Source organism: Lotus japonicus, chromosome 4 (assembly GCF_012489685.1).
Source record: "Lotus japonicus ecotype B-129 chromosome 4, LjGifu_v1.2".
Taxonomy (NCBI): Eukaryota; Viridiplantae; Streptophyta; class Magnoliopsida; order Fabales; family Fabaceae; genus Lotus; species Lotus japonicus.
The window spans coordinates 81,618,145-81,643,120 of NC_080044.1; the positions used below are offsets into that span (position 1 = coordinate 81,618,145).

General features: G+C 30.8%; 3 protein-coding genes and 1 pseudogene across 4 annotated transcripts; all 4 read left to right on the plus strand.

Annotated features, from left to right (window-relative positions):
- Positions 1-312: 312 nt before the first annotated feature.
- Positions 313-2,885, plus strand: LOC130713452 (vacuolar protein sorting-associated protein 32 homolog 2-like; the record flags this gene model as incomplete). Its single annotated transcript, XM_057563217.1, has 4 exons — positions 313-414; positions 2,170-2,261; positions 2,434-2,548; positions 2,694-2,885. Coding segments are annotated over 4 exons (501 nt in total), but the record flags the coding sequence as incomplete, so codon positions are not given.
- Positions 2,886-4,869: 1,984 nt separating this feature from the next.
- Positions 4,870-6,271, plus strand: LOC130715279 (serpin-ZX-like). Its single transcript, XM_057565357.1, has 2 exons — positions 4,870-5,247; positions 5,365-6,271. Exons 1-2 carry the CDS (start codon positions 4,870-4,872, stop codon positions 6,199-6,201), a joined length of 1,215 nt encoding a protein of 404 aa, XP_057421340.1. The 3' UTR covers positions 6,202-6,271.
- A 2,106-nt stretch (positions 6,272-8,377) lies between these two features.
- On the plus strand, positions 8,378-8,876 carry LOC130713453 (inositol oxygenase 4-like; annotated as a pseudogene).
- A 7,055-nt stretch (positions 8,877-15,931) lies between these two features.
- Positions 15,932-18,643, plus strand: LOC130712825 (inositol oxygenase 2-like). 2 transcript variants are annotated; one of them, XM_057562642.1, is made up of 11 exons: positions 15,935-16,111; positions 16,195-16,333; positions 16,485-16,566; positions 16,670-16,874; positions 17,287-17,346; positions 17,458-17,510; positions 17,596-17,718; positions 17,835-17,904; positions 18,011-18,089; positions 18,176-18,257; positions 18,365-18,643. In XM_057562642.1, exons 1-11 carry the CDS (start codon positions 16,081-16,083, stop codon positions 18,389-18,391), a joined length of 951 nt encoding a protein of 316 aa, XP_057418625.1. In that variant the 5' UTR covers positions 15,935-16,080; the 3' UTR covers positions 18,392-18,643. The 2 variants fall into 2 exon arrangements, with proteins under 2 accessions (XP_057418626.1, XP_057418625.1); XM_057562643.1 differs by lacking the exon at positions 18,011-18,089 and having other exon boundaries at positions 15,932-16,111.
- The last annotated feature ends 6,333 nt before the right edge of the window (positions 18,644-24,976 follow it).

Here is a 24,976-nt window from a genome sequence, read left to right on the forward strand (position 1 = left end):
TACAGGACTACATGCCATATTTAAAAAAAAAAAAAAAAAAACTAAGTCACTTTACGCTTTTTTTTAAATTTATTCAACTTCTCATATTGATGACAAAAAACCACAATCGGAGATTTGAAACTTCGGTGTGAGTCCTCTTTAAGTTCAGAATGGTATGAAGTCCCTTCCTCTTGCCATTTATGGGGCTCTTTTTACTGAATTTCTATGGATAAGCATTACCTGTAAACATTTTATCCTTTAGAGATTCATTATTACTGATGTCTTGTCCACTTGAGTCAATGATGCATTAATTTATTGTGACATTGTTTTGAATTTCTGCCTCATGCAGCGGCAATACAATGTTTGAAGAGAAAGAGGTTATATGAACAGCAAATAGAGCAGCTTGGGAACTTCCAGTTGCGTATTCATGACCAGGTGCGCAACTTTATTTTTAGTAGTTTACTGCAAATGTTTCCAAAACTAAACTGGCTATTAGGTTGGTATAAACAAAGCTTTAAGGTTACAAAGCTCGACTATTGGTTTATATTATTTGATTTGCTACCTACCCTATACTCAACTCTTCCAGAAGCCCAGCCATGTGTTTAATCTTCTAAAAATTTTCCTGCCCAAAAGGTTTTCTGTAGTTTTCTTGTAAAACATGATTTGACCGTTCTCCCATCTAATGGCTCTTTTGACATTTCCCAGCAAAAACATGGTCATTCGTTTGAGCGGATAGATTTTTTCCCGTGCTTTTGTACTGGTTACTGCATCTAGTATAATTATATTATATATCAATAATACAAAAGAAAAGTATTACACTTCTGTTCATGTATCTGTGAAGTGTATAAATAAATAAATAAAAAGTGTGTCACATTATTAAGTACTGAAATTAAGTCGATTTATCACATTAATTAGTACCTAAATAAGTAAAAGGACAATGAAGAAGTGAAATTCTAATAATTATTAGTGGCAAAGTTATTATTGCCTTACAGATTTTTATTGCATCCCATTGGACAAATTAATAGAAGAAATTTTAAGTTTTGGTTAATTGGGAATTGATTAATAACTGTTGTCGAAAAAATTTTTTCATTTTTTCAAAAGGGATTTTGTTCAATCATTTAGTGTGTGTTTGGTTGTGCGTCTGAAACGCGGATCTGAGGCTCAAAATCGGATCTGAAGCTGTAACGTGGATCACTAAAGCAAAATTGATGTTTGGCTACTCACGTCTGAGATCCGATTCAAGGAGGGAACGTGGATCTGGCTGAAGCAACCCAGGGTTGCTTCTCCGTGAGAGGAATCGCGTCTCTCCAGGTCTGAGAAGCATCTGAAATCCTGATTCCCTTTATACCCCTTCCCTTCTTGCACTGTGGTACAGAGATAAATGGCAGAGAAACAGAAAAAACGGAAGAAGGAAGGAGAAGGTGGCTGCGCATGTAACTTAGGAGAAGAAAGGATAATGAGTCTATTAGGGTTTTATTGTGTGGGGCCATATATATAAAACTAAAAGTAATAATAAACTTGCTGGGGCAAAAGAAACTCAGATGGGCCAAGTTCAGAAGCAAGTGATAACCATCATCTATTACAAAAAAAAACCATCATCAGCCTTTCATATTTTCATCTAATCTCATGTGATATTGTAAAACTTTCAATTTTTTTTATGTCATGACTCAGTTTTATTACGTCAATGTTTTATGATCATATATGCTTTTTTTTTTCAAATTTATAGATATCATATTTGTTATAAAATATTATTTAATATATTGTGTAAAATATTGAAAATTAAATACTAATTAATCACTCTTGTAAAATATTTAAACCCCTTTTGGTCATTACACATTCAAAAGCAATTCTTATCAAAGATATCCAAACAAAATCCTCTTACTAGAATCACGTTCTTGTAATTGTATCCAAACATAAATCACGTCACTCAAACTTACGTTTAATAGATCCAATTCAGCCAGATCCAATTTTGGCCAGATCCAATTCTTCTAACACTAATCCAAACACACACTTAAACTGAGAATGGTTCACGCTCATGGACTGGTTCAAGACCAGTATTTTCATTTTTCACTCGTTATTAACATTCCAGATTTTGAGGGTTGATTGAACCTGTTACTTGTTTTCCCCGTCCGAACAGGTAGCCATTTTTTCAGCACCATTCGTATCTTATGCTGGTGATTTGTGTTACAGATGATCATGTTGGAAGGTGCCAAGGCAACCACAGAGACAGTTGATGCATTGAGGACTGGTGCTTCTGCTATGAAGGCTATGCAGAAAGCAACGTAAACAGAGCTATTTATGTTTTATATATAATATTGTTTTTTATATCATTCTTGATATGCTTTTCTTTACTTTACATGTCTGTTCCATGGTTGAAAAAACCTGAGTTTTATTACTCATTCTTACTTAATGGACTCCTGGTCGACATTGCTGAGACATTATTGTATTCTTCAGGAATATTGATGATGTTGATAAGACCATGGATGAGATCAATGAACAGACTGAGAACATGAAACAGATTCAAGAAGCATTGTCAGCTCCAATTGGCGCAGCTGCTGACTTCGATGAGGTCATCTTCTGAAAACTTGATTTTATTTGTACTCTGTGAAATAAGAATTTTATCTTTGGAATGAGCTGTTATTGTGCATTGGTAAGTGTGTGTTAGTATTATGTGATATATCTGGACAGCATTCTGAATTTGTTTTCCATTTCAGGATGAATTGGAAGCAGAACTTGAAGAGCTAGAGGGTGCTGAGTTGGAAGAACAGCTTCTTCAGCCCGCAACTACAGCTCCAGCGGCCTCAGTGCATGTCCCAGCTGGGCGGCAACCTACTCGTCCTGTGTCTGCCAAGACTACTCCTGAGGAAGATGAATTGGCAGCTTTGCAGGCTGAGATGGCACTTTGAGCAGGTTCCCTTTTTCTTCAACTGTGACACATTTAGTTTATAGCTCGTGATGAGTTGTTAAATGCAGCTCTTCAGAATAAGTTTGATGATCTTGCTTTATGCAGTTCTTATTGATTTTGTCGCTGGCTTTGATTAGGGTTAATTTTGCAGGCATTGATGTGCAATATAAGTGGTCTCTATGAAGAGTTGTGAGCACAATGACATGGAGCTCGCTTATTTTTGTGAATTTATTGAACATTCTTAGGATGTATATATAAAGGTGAACAGCCCTTCAAAACTTGTACTTTAGCCTGGAATATTTGGTATCGCGTTTTTCAGAAGGTTGGAAACCGCGGCGCTCTACACTTGTGTTGATCGTGCCAAATATTGTTGGTTTTGGTTGTCCTTTTTTTGGTCATGGGCCGACTTTAAACATTATTCAAATGTATAATTCATCGTGTTTATGAGTAATTGATTATGATGTTTGAATAGTGAGGTTGAAGTTTTTTGCCATTGGTATCGCAGAGGATGCAACATTGAACCTTAGTATCATAATGCAGGATTTGAGTCTTGATTGCAAATAAACCATGTCGTTCTTTAAATCATAACTTTAGATCTCTCAGTCAGTAGTCACTTTAGATGAGCTAAACCACATAATGCATGTTTCATGGTTTTGCAACCTAATGTGGGTGAGATTGGACACTATTTTTTCCATGTTGAAAACGCAAATTCTATCAAGCGAATAAAAAATTAACAACCCACCATAAAAAACCAAAAATCAAGATATGAGAAAACCTAAGAGGCTAAGACATGTTAGTTTTAAAATAAAAATTATATCGTTAAACTATGATAAATACTCAAAAAAAAATTATTTCCAAAGTTTGTTACAATAACAACTCAATTACTTTTAGAACAATAAAAGATCTAATACTGAAAATATAAATATTTTGTCTAAATTTAAATTTAAAAAAAAATTAACAATCGGAAAAATAATTTTATTCTTTTAGAGTACTAAAATAAATATCTTAATTAATGTTTAAATTTTAAAAGATTTTATCACAACTGCAAATAATATAGAGTTTAATTTCTATGCACCGACGGTGTAAAGTTTTTTTACACCGTCAACCAATCAGATTTCAAGAATGTGAGAAAATCTCTCATTTTATTTAATTTCATTAATTGACGTGACACATCCTTAAAATCTAATTGGTTGACGGTGTAAAAAAACTTTACACCGTCGGTGAATCAAACTTTTTCTCAATAATATATTCTTGCGTGTAAACTTTTGGAATTTCTATTTGCAAGCTTGTCTTCTGAAAATAGTGCAAGCATTCCCATTTGCATCACTCACTATCCAATCCTTCCTGGTAGGTGCATTCTTCCTTTCTTGTTTTAGATCCTGCTTCTGATTTCATGGATTAATCTGTTAAATTTTCATCTTCCTTTTCTATGTCTCATGTGTGCTGTGCATAAATGATTTACTTTTGTTTTTTATCTAACCTGGGTTATCTTAGATGTGGTGAGAACGCATATTCTATCAAGTGAGGCTGGGGGGCTTATCTAAAAAAAAAGTGAGGCCGGGGATCAAATAACAAATTAACATAAAAAACCAAAAGTCAAGACCTCCAGTACATATAAGATATCAGATATGTTACTTTTAAAATTAAAATTACAATATATCATATCACAAAAGTGAAATCTTTTTCAATATTTTTTCTTAATTTAAATGATTTTCAGGATAAGATAAAAAAAAATTAATAATCGGAAAAATATTATGTTTAAATTTTAAAAGATTTTATCACAACTACAAATAATATTCTTGTTGCTTGTATTTCGATATTTGATTTGTGTGATTCTGTTACTATATAGAAGTACAAATATTAAAGAAATATATATCAGATTCTTTTTTTTTTATTTAATGCTTACAATTAGGTCTGTGTATTATGAGTCACCCTATAAGTATTGTAACTATCCCTCTCTCATTCAGAAATCAGAACAAACAACAATGGACCTCAAAAAATCAATGAGGTGCCAAGAAGATGTTGCACTCAACATCACAAAGCATTTATTCTCAAAAGAAGATTATCACAAGAAGAACCTTATCTTTTCGCCCTTGTCTCTCCATGTTGTTCTTAGTGTCATGGCCGCTGGTTCAGCCGGAAGCACACTCGATGAGCTTCTTTCCTTCCTCCGATTTGACTCCATGGACCATCTCACCACCTTCTTCTCCCAGGTCATCTCCCCTGTGTTGTTCTCTGAAGATCGTCTTTGTTTTGCCAATGGAATGTGGGCTGATGAATCACTTTCCCTTTCCCATTCTTTTAAACAACTTGTGGCCACTCATTACAAGGCCACTCTTGCTTCAGTTGATTTTAAGACCAAGGTACTATCGATCACTTTGTTTTTTATCAACATCTTAATTTTTTGTAATTGATCAACATATCTATCTATTTAATTGTTTGTGAAAAAAATTGATTTTGATTTTGATGTGATTTTAAAGGGTGATCAAGTACACCATGAAGTGAATTCGTGGGTTGAAAAAGAGACGAATGGCCTTATCACACATCTTCTTCCTCCCAGTACTATAAACAACTTAACCAAGCTTGTCTTTGCAAATTTATTGAGCTTCGAGGGTGAGTGGAAACACAAGTTTCCGGCTATACCAATTAAATATAATTTTCACCTCTTTAGTGGCACCTCAATCACAGCTCCCTTCATGAAAAGCATGCAAAAGAAGCACTTTATTAGTGCTTTTGATGATTTTAAAGTTGTCCGTCTTTCTTATAGACAAGGTGGGGATAAATCGCGTCGGTTTTCCATGTATATTTTCCTTCCAGATGCAAAATATGGGCTATTAGCATTAATTGAAAAGTTAGCTTCAGAACCTCGTTTCTTAAAAGGTAAGTTTCCTCGGCGAAAAGTGCAAGTACGTGACTTTTTTATTCCAAAATTCAAGATTTCTTTTACATTTGAAGCTTCTAATGTTATGAAGGAGTTAGGATTGATTTTGCCTTTCTCTCACCGAGATGTAAATTTTTCAAAAATGGTGGGGGAAATGAACTCTCATTTGGATAAATTATGTGTGGAAAGCGTGTTTCACAAAGCTTTCATTGAGGTAAATGAAAAAGGTACTGTAGCTTCAGCAGCAACCCTTCCTTTGGCATTAAGAGGTAGTCGTCCGGTTACCAGTATAGACTTTGTAGCTGACCACCCTTTCCTTTTTTTAATCCGAGAAGATTTCAACGGAACAATTCTCTTTATCGGACAAGTGATCAATCCTCTTGATGGAGCAGATGCATCTGCCACGCCGGTGAAATTTAGAAAGCCCAATATCTGACTATATTTTGTGATTAGGAAGGTTCTTGTTTTTCTTTATTATATTGTTCTCTTAAAGCTATTTAATTTGATTGAACCAATTTTGTTTAGCTGTAGTGTTTGCTCATTACTACATATTTTTTATTTGATAATGTTACGGTTGAGACGAGGAGAAGTTTTTAATTGGTCATTATTAATTGAAGAAAAAAAAAAGAACTATTTGGAGTTATAGGCTATTTTCTTTATATTTTCGATGTAAAAAAAAAAATTGATGCCAGATACAATTGATTGTGGATTTGTAGCTAGACACTTTTTTTTTCTTTTCAATTTTTTGGTTTTGCATTGTAGCAATTGTACCTGATTTTTTTTAAATAAATGGAGTTGTTATCAAATAAATATTGATCAATGAGCTGAAGGGTGTTGGTGGCCACAATAATTATCTTTTTTTTGAAACACACAGTAATTATCTTGGATTAGTAGTATCTGAGATTAAGAAATATGCAGCTAGTTTTGTTTCTATTAATTTTGTTCATGTTTATAGAGTATAGACAAACAAATAATGCGGCACGTGTGCTTTCAAAGTACTCTTTGGTTCATGGGGAGAATTTTTTGTTTCAATGTGCCTTCAATCTTCTATTCTTTCGGACATTCTTCCCAACATTTTCTAATGCAAGCTTGTCTTTTTTGTCAAAAAAAAATATTCTGTAATTTTTTATAGATTTGAAAATGTCTTTTACATAAAAAAAAGAAAAACTTCTGTCATTTATTTTTTTCTTCTAATTTTTTTTAAGATAATTAAATTCAAACAATCATTTACATTACGGTAAGATAAGTTGTAACCGTACATGTCGCCGGTGACGGTGAGTTCTGCGGGTTGATCGAAGGTGTGAAGTCAGTGACAGGGGGAACGTGTCCGCCGGCGGCAGTGGTGTCGTCGTGGAAGCCGATGTCATTCATGATGGAGTCCCAATCGAGATTATGCAGAGCATGCTCATCGAGCTCCAGACAGTGTTGGGTCGGCTTTTCAGGGACGGTGCCTGGGCTTGGGCTCCGGCATAGGTCGATGGTGGGGTGGTTGAAGTTGTAATCGTTGGCGGAGAAGGAAGGTGAGGTGAATGCCGAAATTGAGGGGAGAGCGGAGAAGAGGGTAGAGTTTCGTTCACGGAGGAGGAAGAGGAAAAGAATTTTGAGACAATGCATTTGTAAAAAACTTGAAATTAGCACACATACAGCTGAACTAGAGGGACCCGGAATAGACACAAATCAGAAACGTAGGTACCTATCTGCCCCATGGAAGAGGAAACAGGTCAAGTAAACAAATCCGTGCACCTACAGGGGGGAAGTGGTCAGTAAACATGTTCTGCTAACTGAATACTTAAACGATGCCAAATAAAATGCTACGATAAGTTGACACGTGGAGAGGTGCTCATACAATGACACATTAGATTTTTGTCGTTCTAAAGGACCTCTGCTTTGTATCTAGTATAGATTCTTTATAACTTCAAAAGATATGAATTACTACCAAATCGTTGCATCAGGTGAAAATATCAAGTCAGTTCAAGCATTAATCATGACAAGATTGAGCTAGGATTTTCATCCACAAAATTATTTTTGTTCTTTGACCACTAGTTTCCACAGAGAAATGTGGATCACGTGACTAATTTAGCTTGGGATATAATAGTAATGTCTTTAACCACAAAAATATTATTTTTGACCTCAGATGAGATCAAACCCGAGCCATAAACATAGGAGAAATCCCTTAAATAAATCCACAAAATGAACAAACTCAAAATATTTAAGTTGATATCGAATTAAAAAAGAAAACTGATACCACTTATGAACATCCCTAACCTAGTAATCTAGGAAGGGGACCAAGGAGCAACGTGAATTTAGTTGTCTGTACGTGTAGAATACAACCATGTACGCGTTTTCTGTACATCAATAGTACTGGATTTCATTGGGGGACCAATAAGAGATTACAATATCCACAAAAATCAACTGATGAACGGCTGAGATGAACCAAAAATACTGGGGGTTTTGTCAGTTACCCAAAACTCATTTATCACATGGGGTGTGGTCCGTGTGCGTGAGGTTAAGATTTTTGATAACCCATTCCGTTTATCAATGTATAGGAGAAACAATTAAGGTCCACATATCATGGGCTACGTTCATCAAGCCTGGCTCACAGATCCAAATGAAATGGAACATTTTGCAGAAATTATGATGCAGAAAGTGAAAGAAAGAAAGGGGTGGAGCCGTGGAGGAATTCTATAGGTTGCAACACATCAACCAGACATATGACTTTGTAAGCAAAGTTTGTTTCCATAAAAAATTCAAAAGCATGCATGTTTAGGAAATGCAATGTAACAAAAATTGAATTTTCTAAATGCTAATGCAGGTTAAGAGAACGAGGGAGGAATATAAGAAACTGGACAAAGCAGAAATCAGCGTATGGGAATGTTGTGAATTGCTTAATGAAGTGGTGGATGAAAGTGATCCTGATTTGGATGAACCTCAAAATCAACATTTGTTGCAGTCAGCTGAGGCTATCAGAAAAGACTATCCTGATGAAGATTGGTTGCATTTGACTGCTCTCATTCATGGTACATGAGCTTGAGATGTCTTTTTTTCTTCCTATGTTCCTTGTTTATAAGCCAGGATAGAAAATTCATTAATATATAAAGTATAGTCACTTTACCTAAATCTATATATATGTAAAGCTCACTTGAGTTTTTACATTAATTACATATTATGGTTATCATTTAATGATTCTTCTTGATATTGCTACTTTTATATTTTTTATCAAGTAATTATTGATGAGGTTAATTTTGATGCACCGACGGTGTAAAGTTTTTTTACACCGTCAACCAATCAGATTTCAGGGATGTGAGAAAATCTCTCTTTTCATTTAATTTCTTTAATTGACATGTCACATCCTTGAAATCTGATTGGTTGACGGTGTAAAAAAACTTTACACCGTCGGTGCTTCAAACTTTTTCTCATTATTGATTATAATAGAGTAATTTTCCCTAATTAAATACATATATGATAATAAATAAATTAAATATATTAAAAATAAATTAATAAAATTAGAAGGAATATTTGAAATATTATGCATATCATATTTATTATAACAAAATAAAAGAATAACTCAAATAAATTCATTTTTCAAAATAGTTTAATTTTGAAATTTTTGGTTGATAATAATTATAATTTATATTAAAAATATGTTTTTGGTAATAATATGTAATATGATTTTTACATAAATATGGACATATTGCACTAACTTATAATAGGAAAAAAAGTAGTATACAATAAAGTGTTTAATGAACTTCCTAAATGCAATTATATTTGGTATACTTTAAATTTTTCTTAATTGATAAAAAATAAAAATTATTCTTAACCAACTTCCACTTATTTTTATCTTTATATTCATAGTAGACGAGCTTATGAAGTTTTTTAACTAAATCTTTACAATTTTTGTTAGTTTTTAACCACATGTATCATCTACTGAGGAAACCATGTTCTACTCGAGTGTGATTAAAGTCAAAGGTCTCCCATAGAGTACAGTTCTTAATGATCGAACCTTAGGGATTAAAGAGTTAATTTTAACCACTATGATAGATATACATCAGATAGAACGATTTGTGTTTGTAAATTGCACTTATAAAGTTTTTTCAATTTTTTACTATCTTCAAAATTGTAAAAAGTTTATATTGAATAAGATAAATTATTATCTGTCATTGAATGATAGCTCAAGTGACAAGAGCTAGAGGACATGTGGGTAGGGTGGGGGAGGTCAAAATATCAATCAATGAAGGGTGCAATATATCTTTCTGGTGTACCAAGAAGATAAACTATTATCTTAATTCATTTATCAACTAATTAAGTTAAAAAATATAATTTCTTACAAGCTGGATATTAACTAATTAAATTCTTATTAAACAATAAATAATATAAATTTTATATGCATCACTAAAAATATTTTTCATAATTAAACTTTTTCGATACCATTGTTCCCATAAAAATTCAAATGCAAACATTGCTTTCAAGGTGAAAACATGCATAAAAGTAAGAGAGAAACATCATTTTGCACAAAACAAAAATTAAGTTATTCAACTCTAATTATATATTTCCCTCCTTTTACTTATTATAAAGAGTGTACTATTATGAAAACATATGATCACGTAATGAATTGAAAATTAATTTTAGTAAGCAACATAAAATATTTTTTAATATACTAAAAAATTAGTTTACAATAAATATTTTATTAAACTTTATCAATGTAATTACATTTCATATATTTATCTTATTTTTAATTATCTACTACACAATACATTTACTATATTATTACATATACGAAGATAAATTTAACATATAACTTAAAAAAAACCCCGTGCGGGTTTAATTTCTAGTGAATATGTAATTTAGTCCACCATGGATGGTTGGTTCACATGTTAAATGCCCAATTTTCCTTAAAAAATGTTTTGGATTCGAGTTTTGTAAATGAAAAAAAAAACTTGTACGGAAATAACTAATCCCGATATGAATATTTTCGGTTCGAACATAATTGAATTCGAGTTTTGTAGCCGAAAGCATACTCGATGAGCTTCTTTCATTCCTCCGATTTGACTACATGGACATCTCACCACCTTCTTTTCCCAGGTCATCTCCCATGTGTTGTTCTCTGACGATCGTCTGTGTTTCGCCAATGGAATGTGGGTTGATGAATCACTTTTCCTTTCCCATTCTTTTAAACAACTTGTGATCACTCATTACAAGGCCACTCTAGCTTCAGTTGATTTTAAGACCAAGGATCACTTTTCATCAACATCTTAATTTTTTGTAATTGATCAACATATCTGTCTATTTAATTGTTTATGAAAAATATTGATTTTGATTTTGATGTGATTTTAAAGGGTGATCAAGTACACTATGAAGTGAATTCGTGGGTTGAAAAAGAGACGAATGGCCTTATCACACATCTTCTTCCTCCCAGTACTATAAGCAACTTAACCAAGCTTATCTTTGCAAATTTACTGCACTTCAAGGGCGAGTGGAAACACAAGTTTCCGGCTATATCAATTAAATTTAAATTTCACCTCTTTAATGGCACCTCAATCAAAGCTCCCTTCATGGAAAGCATGCAAAAGAAGCACTTTATCAGTGTTTTTGATGATTTTAAAGTTCTCCGTCTTTCTTATAGACAAGGTACAGATAAAACGCGTCGGTTCTCCATGTATATTTTTCTTCCAGATGCAAAATATGGGCTATTAGCATTAATTGAAAAGTCAGCTTCAGAACCTGATTTCTTAAAAAGTAAGTTTCCTCGGCGAAAAGTGCAAGTACGTGACTTTCTTATTCCAAAATTCAAGATTTCTTTTACATTTGAAGCTTCTAATGTTATGAAGGAGTTGGGATTAATTTCGCCATTCTCTCGCCAAGTTGCCGATTTTACAAAAATGGTGGGGGAAATGAACACACATTTGGATACATTATGTGTGGAAAACGTATTTCAGAAAGCTTTCGTTGAGGTAAATGAAAAAGGCACCATAGCTTCAGCGGCAACCCTTGCTCTGGCATTAAAAGGTCATCGTCCCGTTACCACTATAGACTTTGTAGCTGATCACCCTTTTCTCTTTTTAATCCGAGAAGATTTCAACGGAACAATTCTCTTTATTGGTCAAGTACTCAATCCTCTTGACGAAGCAGATGCATCAACAAACCGGTGAAATTTAGAGAGCTCAATATCTGAGTATCTTTTGTGATTGGGAAACTTCATGTTTTTCTTTATTATGCTGTTTTTTTTTTTATCTTGTGTAGTATTTCGATTTGTTCTTTTAAAGATATTTGATTTGATTGGACCAATTTTGTTTTTTTTTTTTTTAACTCGGACCAATTTTGTTTAGCATGTAGTGTTTGCTCATTACTACATATTTTTTATTTGATAATGTTACGGTAGAGACGAGGAGAAGTTTCTCAATTGGTCATTAATTGAAGAAAAAAAAACTATTTGGAGTTATAAGCTATTTTCTTTATATTTTCGATGTAAAAAAAAAATTGATGCCTGATCCAATTGATTGTGGAATTTGTTGCTAGACACTTTTTTTCTTTCAATTATTTGGTTTTGCATTGTAGCAATTGTACCTGATTTTTTTGTGCTGACATGTTACTAATTTGCCAAATTGAATTTTTGATATATTAATGTTTTTATTTTGACATATCAATGATAGTCTCAGGAGGACCCCAAATGTATTCAAAATGGGGCAATTGCTCGTAAGAGATTTTTTTTATAAATAAAATGGTATTCAAATGTATTATTGGTTGACCCTAATAAATTTTATAGTGCCTACTCAAATATGAGCTATTTTAGATGCGGAATAGTATTTATTGAAGCTTATTAATGCTTTTCCAAGTAAATAAATTCTAATGAGTGTTTTTTAGTCTGTATCTAAAGTTCTAAACAAACATGAGTTTCTTTTATTGTTAATTTTACAGGTGTTAAATTTTTGCCCTTAACTCTAGTTTCCTTTTGTCAATGAAATTTTATTTCTCAGAGATTGGGAATAGCCCAAAACAAAATGAGATAAGCCCAGTATACATACAACCAATGCTACAAAGCCCAAAGCTCGAACACGACAAAACGGGTCTTTGATACATTTTTAGCTGGACAGTCACTTGATGCATTTTTTATTTTGACTTTAGCAATTTGTTCCTTGATTGAAGAACAAGGTTGCAACATGCTCATTGTCTCTTCAATTCAAATTACCAGAATTGAATTTGTACCATGTGACAAAAAAATTTAGTTGTATTTTAAATGATCAATCAATATATGCGAATTAGGCAATTTTGAATAACAAGTAAATGGTACTCCAAATCAGCAAATCAGCTGATAATTTCTTAACGGCGTTAGTGATGAATAAAAGCTTGAATCAAAATGAAATTAGCAAAAACATATAAAATGTGCATATTCCCATGGTTCAAATGGGAAACTCACTATAAGGAGATTATATTGGATCTAGCTAGTATCTCAACTTTTTCCTATTATTTGGCAAGTTGGAGTGTAGTGTAGACTTCTCTGCATAATGTAGCAGATTGAAATTTTTTAGTTGTGGTAAAACAGAGACGACTGGTAGGTGGTAAATGAGAGGGCAGGTGGTGAATGGATAGATAACAATAGATGAAAGAGTTAGAGATCTCACACTATTATGAAGGAGCGTGGATGGCGACCGCAATACTTCAAACACCTATAGATCAATCAAACATAATGTTATTCAATATGCCAATACCAACAACTACAATGAATGTAGCCATATTCATTCAACATGTGCGTTTAAGCGGGAGTTTTCAACTGCCACTAAGTACTTTTATTTCTTTTTCTCTCTTCACGTTTAACGGATAATTTAAACTGTCATTTTTTCATAAACTTTTCATGTGAATTTTCATACAAATATGTTTTCAACATTTTTTGGTGTGAGAAAATTTGTAAGAAAAATCGCAAGTGATAAGAGTTAAGTACAAAGAAAATTCATTTAATATACTTTTAAGATTTAATTCCTTATAACTTTATAGTTTATAGTATGCATGTAAGATAATTCCTTATAACTTCAAAAGAAATGAATTACTACCAAATCGTTGTATCATGTGAAAATATCAAATCGGATCAATCATTAATCATGACAAGATTGAGCTAGGATTTTCATCCACAAAATGAACAAACTCGAAATATTTAAGTTGATATCGAATTAAAAGTGAACACAGACACCACTTATGAACATCCCTAACCTAGTAGCCGATGGGGACCAAGGAGCAACGTAAATTTAGTTGTCTGTACGTGTAGAATACAACTATGTACGCGTTTTCTGTACATCAATAGTACTGATGAATAAAGCCACCCTAGATTTTGTTTGGTTTTTTTCTTGGGGACCAATAAAAGATTACAGTATCCACGAAAATCAACAGATGAACGGCTGAGATGAACCCAAAATACTGGACGGTTTTGTCAGTTACCCAAAACTAGCTCATTTAGCACATGGGGTGTGGTCCGTGTGTGTGTGGGGCTAAGATTTTTGATAACCCGTTCCGTTTATCAATGTCCACTGATTCATTAGGAGAAACAAACAAGGTCCACATATCATGGGCCACGTTGATCAAGCCTGGCTTACAAATCAGCGGTCCAACAAAATAAATGGTGAAAAGGGCCACTTCTACCATAGGAATATAGGATGAGAGGAATATTCCTGAAATTGAGTTTTTTAGTGTCAACAAAAATAAATAAATCTTATAACACTTAGTAGAATGTTAGTTTCCTTAAATATTTAATGGATGGTTCGATCATTCGACAATGTGTATTAAGGCTCATCATCTTCCTCAGAGTGTATTGTGTGAGGATCGAACCCGAAAGCACTTCTCACACACTTAACATGCATTGCCAACTGAGTTATATAAGGACACACTTTCATCTTCAAAATTCGAAATTATAATTATTATCCCTCTTTGTTCATAGAATGATTAAAAAGCTATATAAGTCCTTAAAAAAAGACATATAAGGACAAGTGCATGAATAGATATTTTTGTTGTAATAATTACTCAAGTAGTAATAATTATATAGTGTTCCAAAATGATAAGTGTGTTGATTTTGCATTGAATGAATTTGAAACAAGTCCCACATAGAAAGGGGAGAAACTTTTCTAAGCATTTATATATCATTAAATGTCAACCATTCAACAAAGAGACAAAGAGAGGATATAGTGCCACATGTGCATGGTTTGGTGGTCCCAAACTTTTATGTCACATGTTCCACTCACACCACCCGTCGCAGGCGTAAAGGCGCTAGTGGCGGCTTGTAGGCGGCACTTGAGCACGAACCGTTGCCGTAACGTCCGTTTGTTTTGCTCGATTTTGAATTTGAATTTTGCGACTGTTGGTAACAGACACAATTTATGAAGGGTCGCAACCTTATATATTGTTCTGTTTTGCTTATAAATATAGTGCATGTTCAGAATTCAAAATACAATCATATCCTCTGATTTTCCAGAAAACCACTTCGCCTCATTTCGAGTTTTCATTAGTCTTGTGCAAACTCGAATCTAAAGGCTGATTATCCTGGGTATTCTTGCATCCAAACTCTAAGACAAATTCAAAGAGTGCTTGAAATACTTTAAAGAAAGTGATTTCCATCACGATCAAGCCTGTTCTTTTTCTAACAATTTTTTCAATAATTTTTTTTTATTTTGCATATTTAATCAAAATACTTTCAAATACTTATAACTATTTACCATGTAAAATTTACCTATTAGTCTAAAATTTCTCAGCTGCTACTCCATTTTTATCTGAACTGAAAGCAAAAAATTCACCAGATAACGAAACTACAAATTGGCCGGTGCCAGCCATTAGCCAAGATAATATGTCCAAGTTGAAACAACAGTACTATGTTTGGAAGCTCCTTCTTGGCCTGATTTTCCTGTCAAATCTGTTTTAGGATTTGTTTTTTTATTTCTTTGTTTGTTTCTACTACGTCAATTTTTAATTTTGAAAACATTTTTTTTATTCAAATTTTGAAAACAAATATGTAATGTGTTGTATTATTTTATTTTATTTTGAAGTACTGTTTATTCCACTTGTGTACTCTTTGTAGGGTTTATCTTCCCTTATTTACTTGTTGTAACTGACATTTGACTGCGTTTTCCTTGAATTAATGTAGGAGATCACAATTTCTCTATGGGACCGTACTGATTTTTTATTTTTATTTTGTCTTCCAATTTTCTTGGCAAGGACTACTCATTGAACTATAAATGTACCTGCTTATCAAAGCTTCATAATGATATTTCTTGCTTTTTCTTGTTTCTCCACTCTCCACCAACCCTTTAATTTACTGTTCTAGTCTTCTTTGTTGGAGAAAATGGTCATCCTTCTTGAGCAACATGATTTTGGTATGATTGATTTCACTTTATTATTTGTATTTTTGGCTCATAGTAGCACATTAATTAGTCCCATCACATGCTGATGCTTTCAGGGCTACAATTTGAAGAGAAAAATGTGCATTCTGAAGAAACCAATGAGCTTGTGCTGGATGGTGGATTCCCCTCATTAAAGCAAGTGTCAAATGATGGATTTACTGTCCCAGAAATCAATTCATTTGGCCATTCATTTAGGTTGCTATTCCATTTCAGATTCTCTATGTTCTTCATTTGTGTTAAACTTTTAATTTTTTCATAACATGACACTTTATAGCTATAATTTTTTTCTCAAGTTAAAAAGTGGAAACGAACTGACATGATCCAATTGAAATGAAACATTTTGCAGAAATTATGATGCAGAAAGTGAAAGAAAGAAAGGGGTGGAGGAATTTTATAGGTTGCAACACATCAACCAGACATATGACTTTGTAAGCAAAGTTTGTTTCCATAAAAAATTCAAAAGCATTCATGTCTACTCACAAAAAGGAAATGCAATGTGACAAAATTTGAATTTGCTAAATGCTAAATCAGGTTAAGAGAACGAGGGAGGAATATAAGAAACTGGACAAAGCAGAAATGAGCATATGGGAATGTTGTGAATTGCTTAATGAAGTGGTGGATGAAAGTGATCCAGATTTGGATGAACCTCAAATTCAACATTTGTTACAGTCAGCTGAGGCTATCAGAAAAGACTACCCTGATGAAGATTGGTTGCATTTGACTGCTCTCATCCATGGTACATGAGCTTGAAATGTCTTTTTTTCTTCCTATTTTCCTTCTTTATAAGCCAGGATAAAAAATTCATTAATATATAAAGTATGGTCACTTTTCCTAAATGAATATGTAATTTAGTCCACCATGGATGGTTGGTTCACATGTTAAATGCTCAATTTTCCTTAAAAAATATTTTGAGTTCGAGTTTTGTAGATGAAAAATAAAAACTTGTACGAGAAGAACTAATCCCACTGTGATATGAATATTTTCGGTTCAAACATAATTGTATTCCCTAAAGGTACTTATATTTTCTTAAAAAGTTTGGGCCTCATTCTATTTGAAAATGTACCACACTTGTATATATATTTGGAGAAAGACAGACAATAATTTTTTAACCAATGATGATCAACAAAAGATTATTGGTTTGCTTTCAGATCTTGGAAAGATTCTTCTCCTTCCTAAATTTGGTGAGCTTCCACAATGGGCTGTTGTTGGTAAGAACTGTGTTCACTATACCTTTCATGTATAAGATTTCCCTCATGTCCAATTAGTAACATAACTTCAATTCAACATTTTAACTGAAAGGTCAATGACATATTTGGCAGGAGATACGTTTCCACTAGGTTGTGCCTTTGATGAATCAAATATTCACCACAAGGTAATTAATTTATTCCAAAATCATGATAATGGCACTAATTTTTATCTTAATTTATCAAAGGGCTTACACTTCATTCCTGCTTTAGTATTTCAAGGACAACCCTGATGCCAAATGCCCTGCTTTTAGCACAAAAAATGGGATCTACACTGAAAAATGTGGACTAGACAACGTGATGATGTCATGGGGACATGATGATTATATGTATTTGGTGAGTCTAAATTTGTATTAAGAAATCACAGGGGTAGTTTAAAACTTATATATTATAAACATGCTTTTACATTTTATTTAATTAATATCTAATACATGGTCTACTCCAATTTGAAGGTTGCTAAGGAAAATGGTACCACTTTGCCATCACCAGGATTGTTCATTATAAGATATCACTCCTTTTATCGTAAGCATTCTCATCATCTATTATATCCTTTTGGGTAAACTTGTGATATAATTAGGCATTTTTGGTCCGACAAATTAATGACCACAACTTATAACCATATATGCAGCTTTACACAGGGAAGGTGCATATACTCACTTGATGAATGAAGAAGATAAGGATAATTTGAAATGGCTCCACATATTTAAGTATGATTGTGTTTTGATTTGTTAATTTGTACACGTCTTTTGTTGCTTCACACATAACTGACCTATAAAATATATATTTTTCACAGTAAATATGATCTATACAGCAAGAGCAAAGTTTTAATTGATGTTGAAAAGGTTAAGCCATACTATCTATCACTCATTGAAAAGGTGAGGTCAAATTCTAATTATATTGATTGTTTTATCAATTAATTTCATTTCCTTCTTGTTGTTTTTATATGTGTGATTCTTATATTCTTTTCGGTCATGTTTTGCAGTATTTCCCAGCAAAACTTAGATGGTGAGCCTTGAGGATAGAAAAAGACTAAGAATTGGGGTCAACTGGTCAAGGGTACGAAGGAGATTGATCTTTGAGTATTTGGGCAAGCAATCCACTGAATTATATAGATTTAATCATTCGTTTTTTTGGGAGCTTTCAAATTGCAATTCAATATTATGTGATGTACTTATGCAATATATTGCAACTAGTGCGATAACCCGTGCGTTGCACGAAATTTTATGTTGAAATTTTTTAATAAATAAATTAGTTTTTTATATATGTAATTTTTAAATTATAAATAGGTCAATTGTGTATAAGTCAACCGTTTAATAATATATGAAGAAAAAGCAGAATAAATAAATGAAATTGTGTTGTATACGTCAAACATTTCCAAAAACTCCCTTAAACACTATATTTAAAGTGGTGGTCTGTTGTTTGCTCGACTCATCGAGTATACAAAGTTTAAGACTATTTCTTGAGCGTACTCTTGAGAGAGCTACATATAACTGACCATGAGTGAAGACAAAACTCGAAAGGAAGAGCCTAACCTGAGATAATGTTTGTCCTTGACCTTTGTTTATGGTCATCGCCAAGCATACTGCAATTTGAAACTGTCTTTTTCTGAATTTAATTGCAAATTTGGAATCAGAAGGAACCAAGTCCATTATTAAAATGTGCATTTTTTCATTAGCATTTGTTCCTGTGATAACAGTTGCACCAATAACACGTTCACCAAGTTCATCCACAATTAACCTGGTTTCATTGCATAAACCTACTGCTTTGTCTATATTTCTCAAAAGCATGATTTAAGTACCAACTTTCAATAATAATTTGTGGTTTGAAATTCCTGAACTTTTAGTGTCGTTCAAAAATTCTGTGTTAACCCATCATCTCGGATTTCAGAATTCTCATCAGATCGCAAGGTAGAGTCGAAGCTTAGATATTCATGTTCTGGTGCAGCTATCATGCCAAGCATGTAAGTGTTTATCATTTCAACAGCCTCTAGTGTAGGAGTCAATTTTGCTCTATCTTGAAAGAATTGCGGGTCTTTCATTTTGTTCGTAAGGTCAGGAACTCGTGCAATGCACGAAGTATAATTCTGATTTTTTTTATACAGATGATAAATAAACACAAATATAATTCTATGTTTAATTAATATGATTATGATATAAAAATTGAATATATAATTAATTGCATGATTTTTTTTTATTTCGTTTTTCCCATATCTAAATAATTCTACACAATTTATAACATATAAAAGATGTGATATTTTTTGGTACATCAAACTGATAAATTCCACCATCCAGTAATTGATCTTTCGACCTCTCCCACTCAACCCATAAAATTATAATTAAATTTGCTCATTTCTTATTTTTAATTGAAAATATTTTAATGTAAACGTTCCATCGGATTTTATATTCACAATCAAATTGCAATGTTTTTGTATCTCTACTCCTAAAAATATTTAAGAAGTATAGAAAAAGTTTAAAAATTATATTAAAACATTTTCTATTAGTTTCATCTTGAAGGTATTTTTATGCTAAATGTTTCTCATTATATGAGCTTTTTGATATATAACCTAAATATCAACAAATATAGACTATATATTTTACATCCCCGTGTGACAAATTGCTCTCTCTCTCTCATATTTATTTCTAAACTTATAAAAAAAAATTACATTAATTTTTTTTTTTACTTGAAAATATTTTAATGTAAACGTTCTTTCCCGTGGAATCCCTATTTTCAATGCATTAATAAATCTACTCTTAAGATTATTTCAAAAGTATGGAAAAGGTAGTTGTTATTATTTTCCAATTGAAACGCTTGTATTATTAGCTGGCACAATTTAATTCCCGTGAAAGCTCTATATTCACAATAAAATTAAAATGCTTCTGTATATCTACTCTTAAATAATTTAAAAACTATGAGAAAAGTACTAAAATTAAAACAAAACATTTTCTATTAGTTTCAACTTAAAATAATTTTAATTCAAAATGTTCCTCCCCGTATCAATTTTTTAATATGCAACTTAAAAAAAAAATATAAGCTATATATGTTCATTTATTCCAATTCTTGACAAAATTTCATATTTTTATATATATTTACCTTTAAATTTATTAAAAAATTCTAAAATTCTAACAAAATTTATTGTTTGTTATTTTCAACTTGGAAATATTTTGATATAAATGTTCTTCCCTGTTAAGTCTCTATTTTGACAATTAAATTAAAGTAGTTCTATAAAAGTAATAAAATTATACTAAAACATTTTCTATTAGTTTCAACTTGAAATTATTTTCATTCAAAATGTTCCTCCCCATAAGAATTTTTTACAATGTAACTTAAACATAAAAAATATTGACGATATATGTTAATTTATTCTAATCTGCATATCATAAATTCTTAGTATCAAAATTTTGTATTTTTATATACATATTTACTTTTAAACTTATGAAAAAAAAATATAAATCTATATTAAAATGCTCTCAAAATTGATCATATGTTATATTAGGTAGTAGTTAATAAATTCCCTGAGATAAGTGAGAGTAGTTGACTATATTCAATGAGTTGACATTTAATTTTTTTTTTGTTTATTCCAGAGTTTAAAATGATGATATAAGTCTCAATTCTACGTTCAAAAAATTTGCAATTACAAAGGATCTTGCCCACATTTTTTTTGTATAAACATTCGGTACCCGCTCACCCTTTGGGTCTTGCCCTTAAATTTACAAAAAAAAAATCAAACAAATTTTTTTAAAACAAATCAAAATAATTGTTAATGATAACAACCTTTACCATTAACATAGCACCGAGTTTTGTACAACTTTTAATCCCATTTTGTTTTCAAAAGATTGACTTGCTAAAAAATTAGTTATACTAAATAATTAAGTGTGTTCAACTTCATTCCCCGTGAAGAATAATGAAAGAACAATAATATATATTCAGTAAAAAAAACCAACACTTATTATATTTCTACCGTTTAGATGTCCATTGGTTTCATTACATGATTTAGAAGAGTGACAAATAATGAAAAGAACAATAATATATTTCAATAAAAAAAACCAACACTGATTATATTTCCACTGTCTAGGTGTCCATTTGTCTCAACCAAGGCATAATGGTGTGATTCTTCGAGGGAAATTTCTAAACATAAGGGCAGAAGCATGTAGTAGTGGCATAAGAGCCTTATTTTCACTTATTAGAATACACTAAATTTTGTATGTTGTTTCTAATTTTCGTAATTCTAGAAAATTTGTGTTCCTCCTTTCTATTCCATCATGAACAATAGTCACAATATTTTCCGCCAGTGCACTATCTTTGTCCCTGGAGCTTTTCTTGCAAAGAGGAAACTGAAGCACATGCAGAACATGTGTGAATAACCTAGAACTCAAACGATAATTTAGTCTACCATCAAGATTCAGAAATATAAAAAAAAACTTAAATGAAACCATAAAAGTGTAACAATGAATCATGTAATGTAAGAATGAGCAAGTAACGTTCAAAAAAAAAGACATTTGAAAAATCATTGTAACAACCAATAAAAAAAATGTGGCATTAATGTTGCTATATGACCCACTTTGGTGGATGAGCTTTATATATTATTAAGATTAAGATTTCAAAAACAAAACACTGAATTCGTAACAATTATTCCTAATTTAACAATGTTTTATATTCTTGTTTTTGACTTTTAGTCATATATCACCGGTTATGTTCATATAATTAGAAATGATTCATAATATTAAATACTAGTACTTTTTACCCGTGCGATGCACGGGGATGTTCATTTTTATCTTTTATGTGTGTGTGTGTGTTTTTTTTTGTTAAATCTGTATATTTTTAAATATATTTTATTGATTAAAATATATAAATTTATTTTAGACTATGAATTATTTAATTATGTTTTTTATTTTTACCAAATGTTTGTTTTTGTTTTTTTTATCTTTTGTACCTTGTTGTTTTAAATGCTAGATTAGTATTATTTTTATATCAATTGGATAGTGTATAATAGGGAGTTGAAGTAACATGTATGTACTAAGAATATTTTTTTTTTGCAATTTGACATTATTCCATTATGAATAAAGCTGAGAGGATAATATTTCACATTTTTTTTTGTAAAAATATCTCCTTCATATGACATTGCGAAATACTTTTTTGTAAACTACATTTGATATGTGTTTGTATTATTGACCCGTGCGATGCACGTGGATACTTACTTTTGTTTAAATATTTTTTCTTAAGCATTCATAATTTTTGTAAGTTTTTGTGTGTTTTTTTTGGAAACTGCATCATGAATTTTTGTAACTTCATTAAATCAAAATAGAAAATACATCTCCTCTCCTTAAAGCGTAGCATGAATTTTTGTGTGTCATTTTGGGGAAAATGTTAGTGGTTTTTTTTAGTGAAATCATATTTAATTTATTAAATAAGTTAAAGTTAATTATGTTTTCCCTATGAAATTCCCTAATTAATAAGATGTAGATAATATAAAGAGTTTAATGGATGTGCACTGTCGGTGTAAAAAAGTTTTACACCGTCATCCAATTATTGTATTCCACGTGGGATAAATACTTATATTCTTCATTTATTTTAATTAAATTACAATTATAGTTTCTGATGTGGTGGAAATCAATTGAACGTCTGTGTAAAAAAATTTTACACAGACAGTGTATTTTTCCTTTTCTCTAATATAAAATCCATTAAAAATAATTTTAGGTTAAGAGTTAAAGGATATAGCATGAAATTGATGAGAGGAAAAAATGTTAGATATGATTTTTTATATTTTGAGTGGAATTATATTAATATTTGATCCACCAACTTCCCTTCTAAAGGATTATTAATATTAATTAATATTTTAATTAATGAAAAATAAATATATTTGTCCTATGGGATTCCATGAATAATAAGATCTAAATAATAATAAGTACATTTCAATAATTTGTGAGTAGCATTAAGATCAAAACTAATCAGCAGTCATGATTGATTTCCTAAAAAATATTGTACGAAATTACATAAAAACTCATGGTAAAATATTTAGTTAGGAGTCATAGTCTACCGCATGACTATTTTATTACATGTGTGTTGCACGGGGAATATTCATTTTTTGCTTATAGTGTTAAAATTTAATAAAATAATGTTTTTTTTTAGGTTTATTAAAACAAATTTTATGAATTAAATGCTAAAATTGATTTTAGAAATAAGAAAAAGTAAATTTTGAAGTGTTTTTATATTTTTGATTGTGTATGAATTTCCTTTGTAGAAGTGAAATAATTATACTAATTTGTGTTTTTTTTAACGTTTATTTCAATGTTGAACTATTTAATTTGGTATTTATATAAAAATGAAATGTTTATTTTAGACAGATGAACTTATTTTTGAAAGATAAATTATATATAGCAAAAAGCTTGAGACTCTCGAACTGATATGAAATATTATATATGAACTAATAAAATTTGAGTAAGTAATGATTATATTAATATTTTTTATTTAAAAATACTATATTAATAATTTTTATGTTAATATTTTTTACAAATAGAATGATTACATTGAGAATGGGCCTTGAAAATTATTATCTACACGCTGGATTTCTAAGATATGAGAAAAAAATAGAGACAATAATTAGTATAATTTGATAAATTAATTTGATTTTTTTCATACAATAACTACATGGAGTAAGAAAGTTACAACTACTTTTGTTGTAACAAATTTAATGCCAAGAAAATCATGATAAAATTATAATTAGTATAATTTATTTCAATGGTTTAATTAAATCATAATCCCAATACATCTAAAATAATTTAATATGTCCTATGGAATTTTGGAAATGATATTAAGATTAATATTAATATTACTTATTATATTCTATAATCATAATAAAATTATCAAGCATATCATGTGTATTTGCATAACTAATATTAAATTTTTTAATTAGTGTTAAATAATATTAACTAAACAGCAAAAAAATTATTAATGTGTAAGTGAAAGGGTTAGTAGAAAATTTATTGCGGCATTCATATTAAATTTAATGTTAAAATTCACAAACTTTAATTGATAAAAAATGATAATAATAATTATTTATATATTTTATAAATTTGATAATAGTTTCCATGTCTTATGAAATTTTGTAACTGATATTACTATAAGTCTATAACTCTCAAAATATTTATCATGTCCTATGGACTTCGTAACTGATATTTTTATTTTTATTTGATGTGTAAATACTATTAACTAAATAAAAAAATATAAAATTTATTATTGCATTCATGTCATATTTAATGTAAAAATCCCAAAATTTTAGAAATACAGAATATTTTATCATGTTTAATGAATTTTGTCATATTCAATTTTTTAATATTAATATTAACTGATATATTCTAAAGAACTTCAAAAATTTATAATATCCTATGCAATATCATAACTTATATTTACCATTTACTTTGATGATTAATTTTAACTTTTTTATAAAATTTAATGTTAAAACATCCACCTTTATTTAAAAAAAATTAATTGTTATATTCTATAAATTTAAACTAATTGATCATCTCTTATGTTTTTCTCATGTACCCAAAAAAGTTGATCATTTCTGATAAGTATTTTATTACAAAAATGAAAGGAA